At 38.8% G+C, this 22676-nt stretch overlaps 1 protein-coding gene across 2 annotated transcripts; it reads left to right on the top strand.

Moving 5' to 3' along the window:
* The first annotated feature begins 739 nt into the window (after positions 1–739).
* LOC131986355 (core histone macro-H2A.1) lies at positions 740–22191 on the top strand. 2 transcript variants are annotated; one of them, XM_059351261.1, is made up of 9 exons: positions 740–961; positions 2687–2887; positions 3520–3626; positions 3899–4090; positions 5315–5422; positions 9896–9986; positions 12820–12909; positions 18341–18515; positions 20735–22191. In XM_059351261.1, the coding sequence occupies exons 2-9, from the start codon at positions 2716–2718 to the stop codon at positions 20898–20900; spliced, it is 1101 nt and encodes a 366-aa protein (XP_059207244.1). In that variant the 5' UTR covers positions 740–961; positions 2687–2715; the 3' UTR covers positions 20901–22191. The 2 variants fall into 2 exon arrangements, with proteins under 2 accessions (XP_059207244.1, XP_059207243.1); XM_059351260.1 differs by lacking the exon at positions 9896–9986 and adding an exon at positions 8434–8533 and having other exon boundaries at positions 752–961.
* The last annotated feature ends 485 nt before the right edge of the window (positions 22192–22676 follow it).

Genomic DNA, 22676 nt, shown 5'->3' on the forward strand with positions numbered 1-22676 from the left:
AATGTGTGCTAAGGGGCTAATTAGCAAATGCTAAACTAGCAGCATCACTGTAAGCTTATTAGCATGGTGATGTTAGCATTTAGCTCAAAACACCACTGTGCCTTATGGCTGTAGACTAATTTGTTATAACAAAAAGATTTTGTCATGCAAAATTTGCCTGTTTTTGTTAATTCACCCCAAACAGCCATTGTTATTAGGGTTAGTAGGTTAGCTGTAAGCGAGCTAGCAACTGACGTTTATATATGTACGTAAATATTTTTGCAATTTTTAATTTTGATGGTTAATTCACTCTGGGTAAATGGAGTGCTATTCATAATTCATTCATAATAAATAAATTATTAATTTAATCCACAATTCCCATCCTTTGAGTCAGGGTTCAGAATCACTCCTTTTTTGTAAAAAAAAAAAAAAAAAAAAAACACTTTAAAAAAAACCAACAACACTTTTTTTCGCACAATAATGACCGATCCTTATTATCATGCCACATTGTTGCCGTGACACTGATCTTTATTAAAATAATCAAAAAAATACATTATAAGATGTCCTGGGGGTAAACGTGCAGATTTGTTTGGGGTGGGGGTCCTATTTGTAGGCTATCAGGTGCCCACAATTAGGGTGACCCCTGGTTAGCAGAGTTTGACGTGCCACAACATAAAATACGCTATTTACAAAATGTGACTGAAAGGTTAAATGTGACAGCAAGCATCGACCTGATGGGAAAACAGTCAGCATTTTCTGTGTAAACCGCGTGCTTTCCTGCACAAAATAAAGGTGTAAAGGGTTAAAGATGATCTCGGCAGCAGATTCACATTCAGCAGGTTTGCTCTCTCCAGTAGTTGCATCGCTCCGCGGGCAGCGCTGCTCGCTCCGATATTTCAACTCGCTGTGGATTGTGGGAGTCGAGGACACTGCCCAGGCTTGTTCCCGGAGAACCGGAGACATTTTTTCCCCACTGTGTTTTGTAAGTAATCCACCGGGTTTGCACGCCGTCGTGTCGGGTTGAATATGGGCTTTTATTGTCGATTGAGTCGCTCTGCATTCACCGAACTGAGCCGTTAACGTTGCCATGTCGTGTTTTAACTGGCATGGAGGCCGAGAGCGGAGACTGCTGGAGCCGACAGGCGGGGAGGAAGGGGAGGAGGAGCGGGCAGCTGCCGCCGCTCCGCCGGGGTTATTTCCACTCGAAAGCTCGCTGACCTGAACAGGAAAATGTCCTCAGGTCGTCTGACAGCTCGATTTTAGCCGTTGTTGTAATCACTCGGTCTGTGGATAAAATAAATATACATGTGCCAGACATCCGGCGGGCTGTTGACATGCGGAAATCGTTGCCAGTGGCCAGCAGAAAGAAATCGCCAGTGTGGCGGTGAAACCCACCTACACCTGTCCGGAGTGGAGAAATGTCGCGGATGTTGTGTCTTCCATGTGCTCGTTAATGGCATTATTGACGGTTAATCGCTACGGTTAATAATATATTTCATATGATGTGATGTTTCGTGTGAAATGCTTGTATTACAGTAGATTTAAGGTAACAGCCTGGCCTTTGGTGGGGCTTATTAATTATCAGGCGGCTAATTGGTGTCTGCATCTGGTATAATAAAAATGATCTTTATCACTTTTATTTTTCACAATTATTTTTACATGTCATGAAATGATACACCGGCTCTACTTCGAATACGAGTTTGTATTGGAGTTCAACCCACTAAATGAATAGCCACATGCATATTTACATTTAATAATGGAGCATTTCCATGATGTCAGGGTGCTAATGACATATGTTATTAATAATATATCAATTCGCAGCAGTGATCAGACAGCACCATAGCTCTTATAATAATCCATGTCTTCCTGCAGCTAGTGTGACATTTAAGCTGCTCTCTGGCCTGAGGGGCAGTCTAAATAAAACACACAAAAAGCCTGATGTTGATATTGGGCAGGGAATCAATATAAATATATGAAATTGTGGTAAAGTAAATGTTTAAACTTTAAATCTGATATTGTCATGCATCCAGGGGATTTGTAATTATTACCAGAATAATAACAATTGACTTACTACTGAAGGAGCTTGGCCATGAATGCAATATAACAAGTTAGATAATAAAGTTAGATAATAATTAAGTTAGATAGTTTAGAGCTGAGTGTTGGGATGTATGAACTTTTTAAAAAGCAACAACATTTAATGGTTCAAAAGGTATGAAACCTTCAACACCTAAAGACTGAATAAATTAATGGTAATTCAGTTGTAAAATTATTTTGAAAACAGATTCCATTCATTAATCTCATACTTATTTAATGAGTCATGTCAGTGTTTTCATTCAGCAAATAAAGAGAGAAAAGTGTTTTAGTATGTTTTCATTGTAACAATATATGTATTTAAATTATTCAGTGAGACACAGATAGCCTCAGTCTAAGAGCCCAATGTTTATTTATTGCTATATTTATGTTGATTCATCACTTCCTGTGGGAGACATGTCCTAACACAATCCTGGGGTTTCATCTGGGCAAACTGGGCCTGTCTGCAGCTCTCCAGTTGGGGAAATATGAACTCTGTTGTAGCCTCATTTTTAATTTCATCCAGTAAGATGAGTGTATGTGTTCACATCTTGCTAAGACATATTTAAGAAAGAAGTCAGCTGTATTCAGTACTGTATTACTGCTAATTTATTTATTTGTTGTTGTGTGCCCGCAGAGCCAGACTCTGGTAGCTGTCCAGGCACCATGTCCAGCCGAGGAGGAAAGAAGAAGTCGACCAAGACATCCCGGTCTACCAAGGCCGGGGTCATCTTCCCCGTGGGTCGCATGCTGCGCTACATCAAGAGGGGCTTGCCCAAATATCGCATCGGGGTGGGAGCCCCTGTCTACCTGGCTGCTGTTCTCGAGTATTTAACTGGTGAGATTCATTCTTTGGTGAGAGAATGAAAAATTACAGAGAAATTGTCTACTTATTACAGACTGTACTGTTGGCTGCTGAGCAATTTTCTTCTCAAGCAAGGCGCATAACAATTAATATTAATGGGCCTAAGAAGATGAGTTACTTTACATTATTTGTAGGTTTTTTTTTTTTTTTAAATAAATCCAAATTTAAAGCAAACTATATTTTTGGCCCATGTCAGGGCAGTTTAAGTATTTTAAATGTTTAATTTTGACACAAATATTCAGTAATATAAAAATCTTGTTATTAAGTGAGCTCTACTCAGAACCGAGGCAAGAAGTAGTGCAACCGAGAGACAACTTCTGTAAATGGGGAACTTTTAAACAAAATTGTCAACTTGAGCTTCAACTCAGAGATATGAAGGGTTAAGTTTATGTGTATTATTTGGAGGCACACTTGCTCTTCCAGTCCAGTTGTAGAGATTTGCTCTATTCTCGTTTATATTTATTAATTTTTTACTTTATATTAAATTATATAGAATGAAAGTCGATTATTGTTAATCAAGTTTACCCCAGCATTCAGAGGTATTAACTGATTTTCTGATCCACTGTGCTCCACAAAAAAATGACATTTTTTTTCACCCCCTGTAGCTGAGATCTTGGAGTTGGCAGGTAATGCAGCCAGAGACAACAAGAAGGGTCGCGTCACACCACGACACATCCTGCTGGCCATCGCCAACGATGAGGAGTTAAACCAGGTCAGCTGCTGCACATATCTGAAAAAAATATTTTAGACATGTTGCATTTATGTGAACGTCATAATATGTCACGTTTATTTTAAAGGGGCTGTACACAACATTCACATTGGTAATATAGCAGATAACAACTATTTATCATGTAAAGATGTAGTGGAGTAATGCTCCCTCCCTGTGTTTTTTAATCTGAGCTTCACTGCTTAGTTTGATTACTTACCTTCGAGGCAGTGTGATTAGTGTAAACTAATATTTGAACTTTTTCCTTTCTGTTTCAGTTGCTGAAAGGTGTGACCATCGCAGCAGGTGGAGTCTTACCCAACATCCATCCAGAGCTGCTGGCTAAGAAGAGAGGAGCAAAGGGAAAACTGGAGACACCCGTGTCACCCGCTCCCGAGAAGAAATCCAAGCCAGTCAAAAAAACAGCGGCCAAGAAAATGAGTGGGAAAAAGGGAGGAGCTAAGGCTAAGGTATTGCGTCATGTGAGCATGTGGAATTTGGTGGTTGTCATCAGCACTGAATAAATTTGTGGTAAATTGTAAGAAGTTGAAATTTGAGCAAGTTTCATCACTAAACACCTGTGATTAAAAGGTGGAGTCAGTGATTCTAATCCAATACAGATTTGAAAAAAATATCTCCTCAAGGTCCACTAGCTGTCTATTCTGTGTGTGTGCGCTAAAAATAAATAAATCTGGTGTTCATACACAGCCCTGGCTCTCTAAATGGGAAACAAACAAAGTGGCTTTGCCCGAGCCACACAACACTATTTCAGCCAAACAGCAAAACCTACAATTGGGCTTGTGCACAGGACAGAGGAACGACCATAAATGTGTAAAGAAAAGAGGCAGTTGGAAAGAGAAGGACGGTAAAAAAGGAGCACTGACAGGAGTTTGTTTGGGGTTTGAGCTTAAAATGTCAAATGTCTTTCTCCAGGATCACACACCTCACCATTTCATGCTGATAGGTATGCTGATCTATTTATAAGCTTGCCACACTCATTTCATCAATCAATTGGAAATGCCACTTGACTGCAGTTCCATTGACATGTCATACTAAAACCTGTTACCACTTATTATGTCTAGAATAACCTGTTTTATCTTTCTGTGCATTCAGTCCTGTAGTTTGTCATTTGTGTAACATTGCCAGTTACAAACACGTGTCAGCAGCAGCTAATAACTCACCTGAAAAATTAAAACAATGTGACCTTTTTCAAACAAACGTCAACATAATTTCCAGCTTTTCTTTATAATTGGGAATATGAACTTAACGTAATAAGATCTGAACTGATGCTCATATTCAGCTTTATTCTGAAGGGTTTTTAAATGTTAACACATGACAAAGATTTGTAACGTGCAAAAGTAAGAACTTAAACTATAGGGACTAGATGCGAGAGTCCAAGTTATTCTGTCTGCATTTTATGCCAGGGGTTCTTTCACAATAAACTTTACATAAACAGTGCACATACAGGAGGATGTTATAGGTGAAATGGTTTTCATTTTTTTGTCATAGTGGGGAGAAAATAAGTTTTGTTAATTGGTTAAACAGTTCTGACATCTTTGATAGGCAATTACCATTCAGAGCCAAGAAAAATCGAATTCATGGCACTGCACCATGACAAGAGGTTACGGTGAAACAGTGGAACTGCAGCTGACCTCTGTCAGATTGTGTCAACATGTATTCTGTGTCCTCAACAGAAGCAGGGTGAGGTGAGCAAGGCAGCGTCGGCAGACAGCACCACAGACGGATCTACAGTTGACAGCTTCACTGTGCTCTCCACCAAGAGCCTCTTCTTGGGTCAGAAGGTCAGTTTTCCCTCTCGAAATAGACAGACGGGTCTTAGCTACTAAGCTAATACATAATAAACTACCGATAAGTTTCTATTGAATGATTAAGTCTGGAATGAACAGATAACTAAATTATGCCAGGTTAAAATAAGGCATACAAAGAAGTAAGAGTTATAGACAAATCTTTTAGACTTACAAATACATGAAGGTAGGCCTGTCGCGGTGTCCCAGGAATTATTGGACTCTTGGGCCCTGTGAACAGAAATTGAACTGAAATAAATATTAAGCATTTGGCACAGCGTTTTAAGAGCCATCCATTACTTATCACACACAATAGTGCCAAGCCAGTTCCTTAGTGGTTTGGACTTTTTTTATTAAGCTCAGCATAGTTTTTTCTGTTAATTGGGCTTGATAAAAAACTGCTTTGACACTGGCCAAGTCTTACAATGGCAGAAAAAACACTGCTGTTCATCTAGCATCCTATTGGCTTAAATGGTGCTTACATTCTTATATAAAGATATCTTATATATATAAACACAACGAGCAATATCATACAATTTTTGCTGAGCTCGATAAGTCAATATTTGTAATTATTGTGACAGGCAAACATGAAGGATGATGTATATGGATACCTATTGTATACAAATTTTATATATTAAGACTACAATTGACTGTGAAACTTAATGGACTCATCTCATTCTTAGTGAGCAACTAGATTAAACCAAAGAAATGTTTTGTACTCTTCTCAGGGGTTTTAATTAAAAATTCTCCGGCAGACTTACAAACTGTTAGATCTGACTTAATTGAGTCTTTTATCCATAAGTTTATGGTTGAAATCAATCAAAGACTGATGATGTGAAAATGTTTTTATTAGTTATCTGTTCCATCTAACAGAAAGAAAGCTGTTTGTGATATTTTGTTCTATAAATGTAAGTTTCCATCACGCTGCCTCTTAACAGGTCTGCTGTAATTCATCAGAATTCACATTGGAGCTTACGGTGCTGTGAAAAGCAATGATCTATGCTTTGACTCTAATCGTAGCATCCATGAATGCTGTGTTGTCGAGTGTATCTCAGATCTGCAAGCTCCCCTCGCTTTGGTCCTGCTGAGCACAAACACTTGTTTTTAACCTTTTTTATTTGAACTGAAACATGGAAGTAAATTTGCCTGAAAGTCGCATCCAAGTTTCAACATCACAGGATCGTCAAGATCAGACGCTTTTGAAAACAGATTTGAGTTTGAGAGGTGGGGGGGTGGGGTGACGTGTGTAAGAGAGTGAATGACTCAAGAATGATGCAAGAAGTGTCACTGATTCCCAAATTTCAAACAGTGATATTAAATTATAGTTATTACTGAAATATCACGATTTGGGCTCTTGTGCATTGTCTTTGTGCTTAATAATATATAATATTGTATGTGCTGTGTTTATGCACTGACACTCATTTCAATAGTGTCCTCTGTGATTGTTTTTGCCTCTTATTAAAGCTTGTCGGTAGCATAGTTCTACAGGTTAAAAACGAACAGGATAGAAATGACTGATTCATGAAAACTATTAATTAAATTCAAAAATGAAATGCCCTCCATAGACGAACAAATGTGGGAAATTTACTTCCAGAGCTCAACGTTTCAGCTCAGTTGTGGTATTAACTGCTGCTAATGGCGCTGCATGCCTTGATCTCTTGTGCATATGCTAATGTTAATGTATTATTTAATACTATGGTTTGTAGTAGCAGATTTAATATAGCTTTTCCAGCCTAAATGTATTGATCTTTTAGGAACATTGGAAAACATTACAGTCTGTGGTGTCAGAAAATATGTTTGTAAATATATTACAAATGATCAGTTTTTTCCTTTTCCTAAAGGCAATGAAACATCACAGTTTTTAAACGCATGCGGTCTTGGCTCATGGTCATCTTAATACACATTTTTACATGTATTGCATTGATTTAAAAAAATATCTTTATCAGTAAAATGGCTCAGTGCTCGATTGTGTAGCTAGCCACAGATTACAGCAGCTGTTTGAAACGAGTGGAAGATAATCAAACGGATCCTGTTAAGCTCCCACTGATTTAGATAATGAACCCATTGATAGAAAAGCTAGTCTGTTTTCTGTTTTATAGACTTAATTATCGTAACTGCACTTTTCCTGCCCAAGTGCTCAGTCTCAGTCACACACGCCAAATAACTGTTCTGTTGTCACTGCTTCCACTCTCACTGCTTTGTTTTGCTCCATGTTTTGGGCCTTTTTATTAGCAAGTTTAAATCCTTCGAGGTTAAATGTGGTGTTTGTATAGCAGATGACTAACAAATCTTGGACCCAGAGATACTAACAGGATGTGGCATATGCATCAAAAATTCTTAAAATTTGGAAGGATACCTTGACATTTTGACTTTGTTGTTTTTGAATATTAGACTTTTTATCGTACATATTACATATTGTATCTATGTCCCTGTTAGCTGCTCTCAGCTTGTGTCCGATGTCCCTCTTGGTTGAAACCATTTGTCTGTGGTCTTAATTATCCAGGTTCTTTCCATTGACATTTTAAATAATTAAGCATGTCCTAATCAATGCATCTGCAGACCTGCTGTCCTATTTTTTTTTTTTTTACCTTTTTAGTAGTTTTAATATCAGACCTCTATATGTTCATTCATCACGTGTTAGTTAGTACTTAATGAAAGTAAGTATCGAGGTCTGATTTCATGCTGACTAATGCTGATGTAACAGTAAGCTGTATGACATTTGTAGCAGTGTTTTTGTCCGTGAAATGATACATGAGAGTCTACACACACAGCTTTCAGTCTACAATTAGATGTAAAATTGCACGTCACTGCACAGGAAATTCATTGAGCATTTACTCACTGTGTGCTTTGAGCTTTAATGCAGATAATGTTAAATGTCCAACAAAAAGTCAAGGTATCCCTTAAAGCAGTGGTGTGAATCTGGTTTTAATTGCTTTGCTTCCTCCCGTCTTCCTTCTTGCTCTCCCTCCTCCTCGGCATGCCTCCCCTCCTGCTTCCCTCCTCCGCAGCTCAACCTTATCCACAGCGAGGTCAGTAACTTGGCTGGCTTTGACGTGGAGGGGGTCATCAACCCCACGAATGCTGAACTTGAACTTAAAGATGATCTAGGTGAGCTCCCCCACCCCCTCATCCTCTCTGGTACCAAAGGGGCTTGAGATTAAAAATTCTTGAATGTCCGACAGTTTGACAACTTCTCCTAAATTAAATATTGGGTGAATTACAAACTCGTTTAGACTTCTTAGAAGGACCATTCACACCGCAGGCAACTGGGTTGATGATAATGAAGGAGATATTTAATAAATCTACAATAAAAAATGATTTGAAGATTGAGAGCAACAAAATATGGAGTCATATTCCTTATATGTGTACACATACTTGGCCAATACAACTGATTCTGATTCTGAAATGAACCAAAGTACAACTACAACATGCAGCCATTCAAAGGGAATAAAAAGAAACGCTGTTAAAGAAGGTCATCCGTCAACGTGGAAAACCTCAGCTAACTCTCTTTACCTGAAGTGATTTTTGATGACTTCTGGACTCCCAGGAAATAAAATCACTTATTGATGGTGTTGCTCGCAGTGTGAATACCTTTGATCTTCTTTGACATTAAACAACTCACCCTGCTCTTTGACTGAAAATGAATAGAGACTGAATTTCTTTGAGAAATCAATAGCAAACCGCACATTTCTCAGTAGCAAGAAGTGAATTTCTACGGAGACATTCAAAGATTTTTATCAAAAGCTCCTCAGAGCAGTGATGCTGCTTGCTCTTCCCATTGTGTAGATATCTCGAGGTTCATTCCAGGTTGTCCTTCTTTCAGGTGGCTGTCAGACCTTTTATATGCTTGATAATCGCTGTAATTGCAGGGCATTTTTTTGGAATGAAACAGGGCACCAATTGACAGAAGAAAAACATGACATGAACCTTTGTTAGTTGCTCTCTGCAGCTTGACTGCAAGGCCAGTGGCCTGGAGTGTGATCATAAACTTCTTTGCTCATTTATATGAGCCAAGAAAGCTGGACGACACAGTTAGTCAGAAAACGGATTTAAAAAATGCTCCCTTAATGTCCCCAATTAAAAACAAAAAAAATACAATGTGAATATTGTAAAATGCACTCTAGCGTACAATCTTGTGCATTGGTGAATTTAAGCTACAAAAAGTTAGGGTAATTTATTATATTCCTTGTTTATTTAAACTGAATCTGGCTAGCTGTGCAGTCCGGCTTCCTAATTACACAACGTGATCCACTGTGTCCTCAGTTGCCTCCTTGTTTCCTGTGTTGTCTTCAACCAATAAGGAGCACGCTCACTTCTCTGTCTCTTCCCTTCCTGTTCTCTTTCATTCTTTATTGTTCGACGTTTTTTTCCCCATCTTGTTGGTCCTGATCTCACACAAACACACACACACATACACTGTTTTTACCACCATGTTGTTTGCCTGTTGTTTGTCGTTGTTGTCGTCTGTAGTTGCAAGTTGTCCAAGCCGACATTTCCATCGTGGAGAGCGACGCTGTCGTTCACCCGACCAACTCCTCCCTCTATTCAGGTGGTGAAGTAGGTAAAGGAACCATTGACACCACAGAGACCGCGAGTGCCTGTCTGCTCTCTCTGCATATTCCAGATAGTCTGCACTGCGGTCTGTGGACAAACATCAGCAGCAGCACTGTTTTATTATGCACTGTAGTAAGGGAAAAAATGTAACCCACAACCCATCTCCCTGCTGTTCTTACTGTAAATGCTTCACTGTACTGTTTGTCATTTAGTGAAGCATTGACTGAAAGAACTGTTACTCTACCATGAGTGAAAATTAACTTTCATGCCTTGAAACGTGCAAGCGGGGACTATTTTATGAATGCAAGGAAGTGCTTGTGGGAAACGTGAGCTGCCAAACGGAGTTGCAGTCACACGCCATGTTTTCAATAAACCTAACCCAGAAGACAAACTCAATGTGGACATGGTGAAAAGGATCATTTGAATTTGGCAGCATGCTGCATCAAAAAAGGCTGTTGGTTGGCAGCTGACTCTGTTTTCTCAGATGTCAGAAATTCCTGCATTTTTATGCACCAAAACAGTTCCTGCTTGCAACCGGGGTCTGTCTCTTGAAGCAAGATAATGAAGTTAGCTGGATAACCTGGGACCTCCAACACCAGCTTCATGGACTGAAGCCGAAAAGCGTGCTTGGACTTTTACACTTATGCGGCCTCTTGCATTGATTTAATGCTGGGCTGTTTTCAGTCCGACTGCCAGATAATTTGGTAATCCTGCTTTGTGAAACAAGTCCCTGCCTCACAATCCCTATCAGACTCTCCCAACAACTAAAGTAAAAAAATTCAAGCAGCTTTTAAGTCTTTGCAAGTTTTTTTTTTTTTTAACATCATACAGGCACAAGCTACAGCCAGCCTGCAAAATGTGTAACAACAGGGGTGTAGTAATTTAACATGGGTGGTCCACTGATGAGTCACCTCTACAGCCAAAACCACTGAGGAACAGTACTTTACTTCAATATGTTCCCCCTTGTTATCCAAGTGGTGTGTTACACAGAAACATGCTCTACAGAGAGACATTGAATGAACTGGAGCAAGAAGTATTCAGATCCTTTACTTAAGAGTACTTACCACACTATGAAAATACTCCATTTCAAGTCAAAGTCCTGCATTTAAAACCTTACTTAAGTAAAGACTCCTGTAGATACTGTTGGGTAGTTTACTCTACAGTAATGCATCATATTGTATAAAATCTGTAGCGTTTCTATCTTGTGGTGTCAGAAAAACAACCCTGTTTTCAGCTTTGTGATGATGCAATTCAGCTGATTCAGGAGGGTGTTTTAAAAGTGTATATAGCTTAAGTTCATTACATGCATTGAAATTCACCAAATATGGTAATACGTGGTTTTCACTGGACAGGAATTGGATCAAAAACTGTCATCTGTAAAGTAAAACTGTACTCCATGTAATGGAGTAAAAGGTAGATTTTCCTCTGAGCTGCAATATAGTAGAAGTATAAATTTGCATACAATTAAAATACTCAAGTTAATTTAGGTAGGTACAGTACCTGAGTAAATGTACTTAGTTACATTCCCTACGTTTGTGGAAGACTTCGGTGCACATAATTGGAGGAGGGTTAGGGGTCGTCCTTGAAGAAAATGTTAGTTTTTTAATCAAAATCAAAGAAGTCAAAACTTGCCAAAGTCAACTGGGGACCATCAATAGATGTGGGAAAAATCACTGAGTTAGTTTTTTGATGCTCTGCACATTGATTTTACATTCATTCAGCTGGTAGGGAAACCCCTGTCATGTAATGCATTCACAACAATATATTTCTGTAAGTGTAGTCCCTAAAACCATCGTGCTGCTGTTTGTTGTTGCTGCTTTGTTCCATTTGACTAAAATGCGGACAATCTGGGACTCCCTTCATTTCCTGTTTCCCTCAACTGTGCTGTCAGTTCAGCTGGTTAGAAAGAGAATCCACAAAGTTAATTTCCCGAAGCATCTAATCAAAACTCCTAAGCAGTGATAGCTGTTTTTTTTAATCATTAACTGAATGAACCACTAATGACACTACAGATTATTGTTTTTATCTGCTTGTTCGTTTTGGCTTTTCATAATTTGAAGAGCTTTTTTCACTAACTTTTCTTTAAAGGACTGACGTTATCTTTATTGTATTTTACACTTCTGTCTGTTTTAAATGATAAAGCAGCCAGAACATTAATTTATCTGCCTCTGGTACACTTTAATCACCCCTCTCTTCTCACCTGGCTTCTCTCTTTAGCCCTGAGTAAAAATTATTTTGGAATAATGAAAATATTTGGAAAGAAAGAATTTGTCTTCTAAATGTATCATCCTCCTCTTCAGAGTTGAACTTAGATTCCCTCCTTGGCTGTTTAACTTTATGTATGTCAGCAAGTTTAATAGAGCTTTTTACATTTTTTTGTAGCATGCTGTTTCTTTTTTAAACAAACAGTTCACTCTCTAATTTGGGAGTGAAAGAAAATACCCTCAGTCCACTGATAAATAAGCCAGTATGTGAGGACAGAGGGAAGTAATTAGGGACCGCGGCTTTAATACATTAGTGTAACTTACTCAGAGTGAGTCATTTGGAAAATAGCAGCCCTGAATCTTTGCACTTCATCTGTGAGACTTTTCCTGAGTCTCCCAGATGAAGTAACAGAGACTGGGTGTGCGTCACGAGCTCAGAGATTCAGAGAGAGAAACCAGGTGAAATGATTGACAGCATCGTTGTCTTCCTGTCTGTCTCTCTCCATGTCTGCCTGCTTGCCTGTCATGCCTGTCTGCATGACATCACCTTTTTCTCGTTACTGCTGTGTGTCTGCCTGTATGTCCATCAGCAGTATGTGAGGATGTAATCACTCCAATCCTCTCCTCCACTTATAGGCTCAGCTCTGGAAAAAAAGGGAGGGAAGGAGTTCACTGAAGCCTTGTCAGAGCTGAAGAAGAAAAACGGCCCTCTGGAGGTGGCTGGCGGTAAGTGCACAGAGCAGATAATGTCAGGAATTGACTTTCAGTACCTGCTAAACTTTGGATCTTTGTGCCCTGCAAATATTCTATTGAGATCTTGAAGGTGGGATGGGGTAGGGGGTGAGGGATCACCATTGTTTTTGTATTTTTACTTATGTTGGATTGTTATTGTGTTTTGCTGCGGCAGTAAGTTTTAATTGCAGTGTTTTTTTAAATTGGTGAAGACAAACAAAAAAGAGGTGATTTAATAGCGATAGAATGCACTTTATGCACTTAAAGCACTTAATTACGGTTATTCTCAGAAAAACAAATGATGTAAGAATGACTTTGCCTTTCATCCTGTGTCCAGCCCCAATTCCAAAAAAAAAGTTGCAACGCTGTGTAAAACATAATTAAAAACAGTTTGAGCATTACATATCTATATTTTCAAATCCATGCATTCTGCTTTTTTCCACAGCGTCCCAACTTTTTAGTAATAACTAAAATTAGTGGTGATAAGTGAGTTATTTAAATGAGTGATAATGTAGATTCATTTAAACTTTGTTCCAGGTATATATTTTTTTTACACATAAATATTTTTTTAATAAGGTTAGAGGCCACCTTGACCAATGTTTTCTATAGACATTGTTATGGAGGGCTTTGTAGGTGATGGTGAGGATTTGCATGGATTCGCTGGGCGATAGGGAGCCAGTGGAGTTGATGGAGGACAGGAGTCATGTGATCACCGGTGCAGGAGTGGGTGAGGAGACGAGCAGCAGAGTTTTGGATATATTGAAGTTTCTTGAGTGTTTTGGATGGTGAACCGTAGAGTAGGCTGTTGCAGTAGTCAAGTCTGGATAATTTCATCTTTTTTTACATTACTTAAGGTCAAGATACAACATGAAAAAATAAGATCAATTTAAAATGATAACTTGTTTGTTATTTACCTCCTGCAAATCAGGTAGTTCTATGCGGTTTGACCATAGACTGTATATAAATAATGGACGTAGTCACCGTGACGTCACCCATTGGTTTGTGGACTGCCTGTTGGAAGCATCGAGTTCAGCGTTACTCTCGTTACGATCTTGCGTCGCCGTCTTGTTTCCGATATGGGGAGCAGACCATATTTAGACTGTGGAGGAGCGAGAGGGATCTGATCACTGACTACATGCCTCTCTACACTGGCAACCAGACTGAGCGAAGACGCTGCTAATTCATGTTAGCATTTACTGGAGCATTAACTGGGATGTTAGTTTTGGCTAGCAAAAAAACAAAATGTATGTTACTTCGCTCAGAAAAGTGAACAGCGACTCCTAGTCCAACCAAACACTGAACAAGACATTTTAATGAACAAAACGTTCAAATAAACTGTTATTGAAAATACAGTGTGAAAAGGTCAAAGTTATGAGACTAAACCGATACACGTCTATACAACGTTCTATACAACGTTCTATACAACATTATATATAACGTTATATATAACTTTATTGACACGTTGTCGTGGATACACATTGCTCTGCTTCTCTCCTGATGACGGCTCACCTTGTTAGTGATCTGTCAATCAAAGGTAGCCACGCCCCAAATCATATGATTTTTTATCTTCTATTTTCATCTAAATGGGGCCATTATTTGAACTATCAACATGCAATTGTCTTGAAGAAGATTTTTTACTAGAGATTGAGACCAGATTTTTTTGCAGCCAAACTTGGAATTTTCGGTAGAATGCAGCTTAAGACACTTCCTGGTTTGCCTCCTTGCTCAGACCCGGAGGTTGCCGCCTGGGTTTGACTCACTCCTTCTAGTGGCATCATGTAGTAACACACATACATAAATCAGTATTTGAACTATTTTGTTTGCAACACAGCCGTTTGTCTACTCAACACATGGTTAAAAATCAATTATATCTCTGGCCAAAAAGCATCACTGCACTTTTCTCTTTCTTTGTAATCATTCTGCTTTGGGCAACACTGACATTTCATGACTTTCTTCCAATGTCACCACTGAAGGGGTGGGAAAGTGCATATTGATCTACTCAAGCACCACCCAGCTCCCATGACAGTGATGTCAGTGTGTCCCGTAAATCTCTCTTTTCACACGCATACAAGTACACACACACACACACACACACACACACACACCAAACTAAACAGGGCTGGGTCCTTTTGGCCTCTGCCTCCACATTCAGCAAATTATGTCGGGACACTGCAGCATGAATTAGCTCGCTGGACACGAACACACAGATTTCACACATTTTTGACTCATTCATTTTTCTCTAATAGGCTAAATATCATAAGAGTTTTAGTTATTTTTAGCATGAAAATGATGAAAGACATGTTATATTTGTCCTTTGGCGACTTAAGTCTAAAACTTCAGCCATCAGTCTTCAGAGAGCCATAATGTATGAGCCATCACAGATTATTTTATCCTTCAGTCCATTCGTCTCCACTTTCTGTCCCTCTCTTATTCTTTCTCCATCTGTCTCTCTCATTATCCATCACTCACACCCACTTTTTCAAACACTCCCCACCTTCACTTCTCTCTCTTACATTCAGCCAAGTTAGCTCAGCATCATAATCCGGGTCTCTGTGTGGAGCTCATAAATAGATTACCAGGTGACTGAACACCGAGCCAGCAGAGCCTGTCAAGGATTTTGGGGATCTGGATCGGCCAAACGGTCATCCTGACCAGACCAGGATCAGAACAGCCGTAAAACAAGTTCTTCAGGATGTTTAAAATACTTTTCCTTTTTTCTTGGATCTTGTGAGCAATCTTCCTTATTTCAAGTCCAGGCAAACACCTAAGTGCCGTTTCACCAAGGCAAGGCAAGTTTATTTGTATAGCACCTTTCAACAACAAAAAAGGTGCTTTACTAAAAACATTAAAAGCGTTTAAAAGAGATGTATATAAAATGACATTCAAATATAACATTTTAAAATTGAAAGTGAGCTGATAAAATATTTTTTTTACATATCAAATATCAAAGGAATAAAAGTTACAATGCAGTAAAGGCAGTGGCAAACAGAGTCTTTAGTCTTGATTTAAAAGAGTTGAGAGTTGTATCAGATCTGCAGTTTTCTGGGAGTTTGTTCCAGATATGTGGTGCATAAAAACAGAACGCTTCCCCTCCATGTTTAGTTCTGACTCTGGGAACACAGAGCAGACCAGTCCCTAATGATCTGAGAGTTCTGGATGGTTCGAAGCTAAGCAGAAGATCAGAAATGTATTTTGGCCCTAAACCATTCAGTGCTTTGTAGACCAACAATAGTATTTTGAAATCAGTTCTTTGACAGACACTCTGAAATGGTAAATTGACATGAAAGTTGCTGGTCTACAGCCGCCGCAATCGGTAAGTTTGTTTTATTGAGTGACTTTGGTGAATCTGAACCATCTTTTAAAACACCAAAATTACACCATAAGACAAACAAACTGACCGTTCAAGGCAGCGGCAGACGAACAACTCTTCTATTCTGTCAAGTAAAATTACTGTTTTTGTCAAAGGAGTTTGGTGGCTTTGAAGAGAGCATAGATAACGGTTGTAGTTCCCTGTTGGAAAAGGGGAAAATTAACCTATACCAGAAAGTGCCTCACCAAAATGAAACCTAGTGCTGCAAAGTCAAGTTCAAAACATCCCCTGGTTCCAGTTGGTTAATTTTGGGGATTTGCTGCTGTTTTGTGAGATAAAAACCTTTTGGACTATTATTGAAATAAAACTGGGAATTTTCTGACATAAACCTAGTCTTTAGGTAACTGTGAAGGACATTGTTCTTTTCTTTCCCTTTTTTTTTTTAGAGACAAAATAATTCCTCTGAAAATAATTGGCAGATCAATGAGAAGGAAAAGTCAAACTATATCAACAGAAATGTTGCAGTACTGTCTGCCTAGTTTGATTGACAGGTGATCTCCAGGTGTTCAGCTCGCACACCACCACACACTGCTCCTCCTTCCCAAACTATAAAACAAGTTGAACTTTGCAGGCAGTCATGAAAACCGTAATCATCATCATCATCCACACACTTTACCTCCCGACCAGATCACACGTGCAGTGTGACTGGCTCATGCTCTGCTGTGTGAAGTCTCTCCATCCTCTCTGTGGGCCATCTGGAAATAAGCTCGTCCTCAGCTTTGACTCCAGTCCAGTCACACGTTCACTGTGGGCTAATAAAATCTGACTGGAGGCTTTCTCACTTCACAGACTCAGGGGCTTTGGCCGAGTTACACCGTGGTTGACGGTTACAGCTGCTGGTTGGACTTCTTCTGCTCTTGTTCTTCCCCTGTTCTTCTCTCCTTTTCCTCCTATTTTCTTCTGTTCTCCTCTCCTTTTCTCTGCTCCTCTTCAGCTGTCTGGAGAAGTGATTTCTCCGGCCCACCTCACTGTAAAACACCAGCCAAACCATTTTAAGCCTTTTGGAGATTTGCTGCATACATTTTCCACAAGGCAAAGTGCTCTTTTAGCATCTCAGGCCTCCAGGGTTTTGACTTCTGACAAAACTGGTTAATGAAGCTGATTTTGCCTGTAGACAATGGACGTGACGTGAGAAAATCCAGCAGCGTGTCAGAGGTGAATAAGTTCAGTGGAAGAATCATTTGCAAAAATGGATATTATGCTTTTATTGATTTTCCGAAATCATGTTTTTTGTGTCAAACTGATGTTGAGTTGTTCTGATAAGATATCTCAATTTTTTATTTTCATTTTCATGAATGTGTTTTTTTTAAATTATTGGGCACTCGAGAAGATCAACCAAACAAGTTTGGCATTTTAAGTACAGCTGGTATCTGTTATTTTACAAATTAACTCAACTGTCCAACTAAAAAAATATGGAAGAGGATTAGGGCCAGGTAGTTGAAAAAAAAGTTATGCACTTGAAAAAAGTAAACTTTTTGAGTTCAGTAAAGTAGACTGCAAGCTACACAACCTGATTTTCCTCGGGGGGGGGGGGGGGTTAGCACTACTACACCCTTAAATATTGTGATTATTGCTCATTTAATGACATTGATGAATCAGGTTGTTGCAGTCTACCTAACTGTTCAGATAGACATGCTGTTTCTCTAAAACAATGTTCCTCTGATGAAATCTGAAAATCTTTCCAACTTAACGGAACACAAAAAGTTGACTTTATTCTCATCAAATTGACTTTTCTCTTGAACTGCATAATGGGGAAAAAAATCCACCCCAGTATTTTTTATCCTACCTGGTCCCAATCCTCTTCCGTAAAAATTTTAACATGGTGTCTCAGAAAAAGTGCTTAAGGTACTGATTTCACAACAAAATGCAGGTGTTAGCTGTGGGTGGCTACAGACATTAAGCCTCATTTATAGAAATGTTCTTGCCCACACAAAATCACCTTCTGACACATGACACACCAGGCAATTTTGTTGTTATCACTGTACGCCATCTCCATCTTTATTTCCTCTCCTCTTCTTACCCGACTAACCACTCTTCCTCCTCTCCGTCCCTCAGCCGTGTTGTCCGGTGGCTTCGGTCTGCCTGCTAAGTACGTCATCCACTGTAACAGTCCGGGCTGGGGCTCCGACAAGTGTGAGGAGCTGCTGGACAAGACGGTGAAGAACTGCCTGGCTCTGGCCGATGAGAAGAAACTCAAGTCTGTGGCTTTCCCCTCTATCGGTAGCGGGAGGTAAGAAAAACACACGGAGGAAGAAACGCACCTGATTCATCATACACTCCCTTATTTTTAAGTGTCTGTCTTCATCTCGCACTGAATTTGTAATATCTTAACCTAAATGAGTGTGCAGTGTTTCTTCATTAACAACTTGAGGCCTTATTCATTCTGGCAAAAACTGGAGGAGGTTTGCCAAAACGTGTGGTAATGTGAACACTTTTTGCAAACCTTGTTCCAGAAAAAAACCAAGATCAAGGTGCTCCATACCCCAACTGGAAGAAAAGCCTTCTCACATGTCTTAATAACATCATGACTGGCAGACTTGCATCGTCAGCAGTAAAGTGTTCCGGGCTCATGTGTCTCTGCCCGCTCTTACATTTTTCTCAATTTTCTTTGTGTAAGTCAAAACGGGAGTTGACATGGTTTCCTGGCAACGCTGGTAAACACCTTCACTTTGATCGGGAAATTTACACAAACACGCCATGTACTGGAACAACAGTGAGGACGTGTGAAAGCAGCACATGGAGGTCAGAGCTGTGGTTCACAACCTTTTTAAATCAAAGAAACATATACTTGTGAAGCCTCATCACAGGTTTAATACTGTATTTACTGATGTTCCCTTCTCAGATATTTTTTATTTAAAAAGCTTTAGAGGCCTGTGAAGGTAAAACTCTTCAGGATTTAACAAAAAAAGACAGAGAAAAGGTTTAAAAACACAATAAAATGTTTGGTAGAAAGGTATAGCTGTTATAACAGCCTTGCTGTCCATCACTTTGATCCTGACTTAAATTTCTCAACAACTGTTGAGACATTCATATTCTCCAGACAATAAACTGACTTTGGTGAAGTTCTGACTTTTTTCTGAGATTGACATTTGTGGCTTTCTCTTTCTATGAATTTTTTTACAGCTATTCACAGGATTTATTATGATAACATGGGACCAAATATGTGCAAATGGGGAACATGATAAATATTATACATGCTCAACACCTGCATGCCAGCAAAGTTTAAGTGAACTTGAGTGCTACAAATGGCTTTAATCTGCATGAAAACTGCATAGAAGAAGAAGAGGTCACAAACCAGAAATAAAACAAGCTCTCTTGGTCATCTAACCTATCTACAAGAGAAAAATGGAGAGAGGTCTTCAGGGCAAGTTTTAATTGTTGTTAATGTAAGCTAGTATTGGTCATGTTAAATGCTGTCTGGAGACAAAGACTAATTAATGCAATGAAACAGCTGATCGTGAAAAAATGTTTGCGAGGTGTTTCCATATCTCCCTTAGCACATCAACATTTTTTTGATTAAGGCAAAAGCCTCAATTTAATGCCCCTTTTTTGTGCAATTGAAGACATTTTTATCAGTTTTGTAAAGCTCTTCTAATGTGATACTTCAGAATGTGCATAGGTAAATACGTAAACAGCTCACAGAGTTGTAGTACAACCTCACAGAGCCACTAGCATGGATGTGAATTCTTTGTTTTGTTTTTGTATTTTTATTAATCATCCTGAGGCTCTTTATATTTATCCTGTGGACCCTTGTTGTTATCGACCATGGTCGATACGGGGTCAGTCGAAGTTCAGTTCAGACTCAAACAAACAGCTGTGGAGTGATGTGCAAAGTTGTCACGCTCCTGAAAACATGAAAAAAAATATTTATAATTGGTCTACTTAAAATTTGAGCCTGGGCTGTAAGACTGAATTTGGAAGTTCTTAAACTCGCTTGTTTAATTATCCAAAAGTGTCAGCAACTAAAAATAAACATTGTTTATTTAAAAAAAACTTTTTGTTTTAATGTTATTTTACATTTTGATTTTTTTTCTTTTTATGGAGTGATATTGAGAAATTAACACGACACCCAAATATGTAAAATGAACCATTTTCATTTTATATGTTGATGACACTCTTCAAATCAAGCAGAAGAAGTTTCATCCCAAAAAAAATACTTTAAACTGTTTGTTTGTTTCTTTTTTACTTTTTAAACATTGAAATGGGTCAATTTGACCTGCAACATAACAGTAGGGTTAAGTATTTAAAATAACATTAGAGCAACTGAATCCTCACATTCAAGCTCTTTAGGCTACTTAAAAGAATGTAGTACATATAAAACTGTCCAGTTAATAACTATGTTTGTGTGTATGCTGACCTGTAGCTTAATGAAGGCCACAGTCATGGTCGAGTAAATAAAAATGACAAGTCTCTCCAGCGTTTGACCATGTGTGTGTTCTTTTCTCTCAGGAACGGTTTCCCGAAGCAGACGGCGGCCCAGCTGATTCTTAAGGCCATCTCCACCTACTTCGTGGCCACCATGTCTTCCACCATCAAGACCGTCTACTTTGTGCTGTTTGACAGCGAGAGCATCGGGATCTACGTGCAGGAAATGGCCAAACTTGAGACGAGCTAAGAGTTTGCAGTAAACGGCTCCTTATCCCTCCTCCCAACCCCCACCCTGTTTTTTTCCTGCAAGGAAATAGGAAGGTGTTTACTAGTGATTTGTTTTATTATCAAAAGAAGAAGAAAAAGAAGAATCTTTCTAAAGGCCGGGAACTTCTTTGCATTATGTTTGTATTTTTCCTATATTGTTTTTAAATTCTTATTTACATGTCACCTCTGACATTTAAATGTAAAATTGCACTGTTCATTCTGCGGTCTTTGATTACAAACAGTGCCCTAGAAAAAAGCGATTCAACAAGTGATAAAGACTCACTTAAAGATTTAATTTTCATGGTACATGCAGTAAAAGATGTTTTGAGAGATAGCTACACCTCAATATCCAGGCTTCCAGAGAAGTCTGATGAATACGGGTTAATGCATGTAATGGCAGTAAAGATAGTAAAAACAGCTATTCTCTTTCTTTTTATCTCGAAAACACAAAACATTTAATTGAGTGTATTTTTTGGTATCGGTTGTCTGTTCATTGTTAACAGTACTGTATAATGAAAAGTTCAGTTCGCTCTACTTTAGTCTTGAGGAGACTGATATAACAGAAGTATGGAAATGGGTTTATGGTTTTGTGTTGTGTGTTGCAAATTCCTGTGTTTGCCTTTCTTTATACAGGCAAAAATTTTGTTTCGTTGTGTGCTGCAGAGACTTTGAATTTCCCCAAAAACTCAATCAGTAGAAAAAAAAAATGAATTGACGCCTTTATGTTATAATAATCATCTTGATACCAGCGTCATAAGTTTATACTGTCAACTGAACACCTGTTGGTTGTCAATTGCAGTAATAATAACTCCGTATATGAAGTAATGTGGTAAAATTTGAGGTTTTTGCAGGGCACGAATGGTTTATATTGTGTGTTCCTATCAATGTTTATATAGATGGAGTATTTGTGAAATGGTAAAGTAAAATATTGGACTGTAACATAGATTTTTATTTTCTATTTTAATTGATTCAAAAAGGCACAGATGGTTTGAAACAAGAAAAAAAAACTAGCAAGAGAGTTGTTTTTTTTGTTGTGTTTTGTCTTTGTTAAGCCATAAAACAGATGTGCTCATTACTGCTGGAAAAAGACACTCTCTGCTGTCGCTTTCGGTTTGCTCTTTCATTCAGCCGCCACTAGATGGCTCCCTGTAATCAAGAATTGGATTTTTTCATCTCAGCCATTTTCTGTGCAACAGCACTGCAGCCTCTTCACACAGACGCTGTTTGACCTGAGTTGGATTTGAATTGGGATTGACGGACATATACATATATTTGAGGAACCAGACTGCTCTGCTGCATTTGGACTTTTCAAAAGCCTATCTTTCTTATGGAAAACAAATGTAAAGTGCTTTCTAAAGAATTGCTACAATTGATGATTCTACAAAAGGTCTGTACACACTCCGGTAATAAAATACCTTAAAAAACCCTTTGTCCCCCTTAAAATTATGAAATTATTTTGCGTTTTGACCATGAGGATGCTGCCAGGAACTGAAAGAAATTTAGAAAAAGTGTGAACTGTGAGAGAAAAGTTAATTGTCCCCCATGGAAACTGTGTGTGTGTGTGTGTGTGTGTGTGTGTCTGTGTGTCTGTGTGTCTGTCTGTAATAATAAATCCATCTCCACTGTATTAAAGTGAGCTAATTTGAGGTGTTGCAGAACAAATGGCAGAAGAATGACATGCTACATTTATTTGATTTGACTGAGAGCCACATTCAAAAGCCTCAGGATCCCCAGCTCAACCCTATGGCTCTACAAG

This window comes from Centropristis striata, chromosome 15 (genome assembly GCF_030273125.1).
Source record: "Centropristis striata isolate RG_2023a ecotype Rhode Island chromosome 15, C.striata_1.0, whole genome shotgun sequence".
Classification (NCBI taxonomy): Eukaryota; Metazoa; Chordata; class Actinopteri; order Perciformes; family Serranidae; genus Centropristis; species Centropristis striata.

Bases quoted from the DNA above. Each gene is read 5' to 3' on its own strand.
- LOC131986355 (XM_059351260.1), top strand. From the start codon at position 2,716: ATGTCCAGCCGAGGAGGAAAGAAGAAGTCGACCAAGACATCCCGGTCT. The intron at 12,910-18,340 runs GTAAGTGCACAG...TCCGTCCCTCAG, and splicing joins CCCTCTGGAGGTGGCTGGCG to CCGTGTTGTCCGGTGGCTTC. The intron at 18,516-20,734 runs GTAAGAAAAACA...CTTTTCTCTCAG, and splicing joins CCCTCTATCGGTAGCGGGAG to GAACGGTTTCCCGAAGCAGA.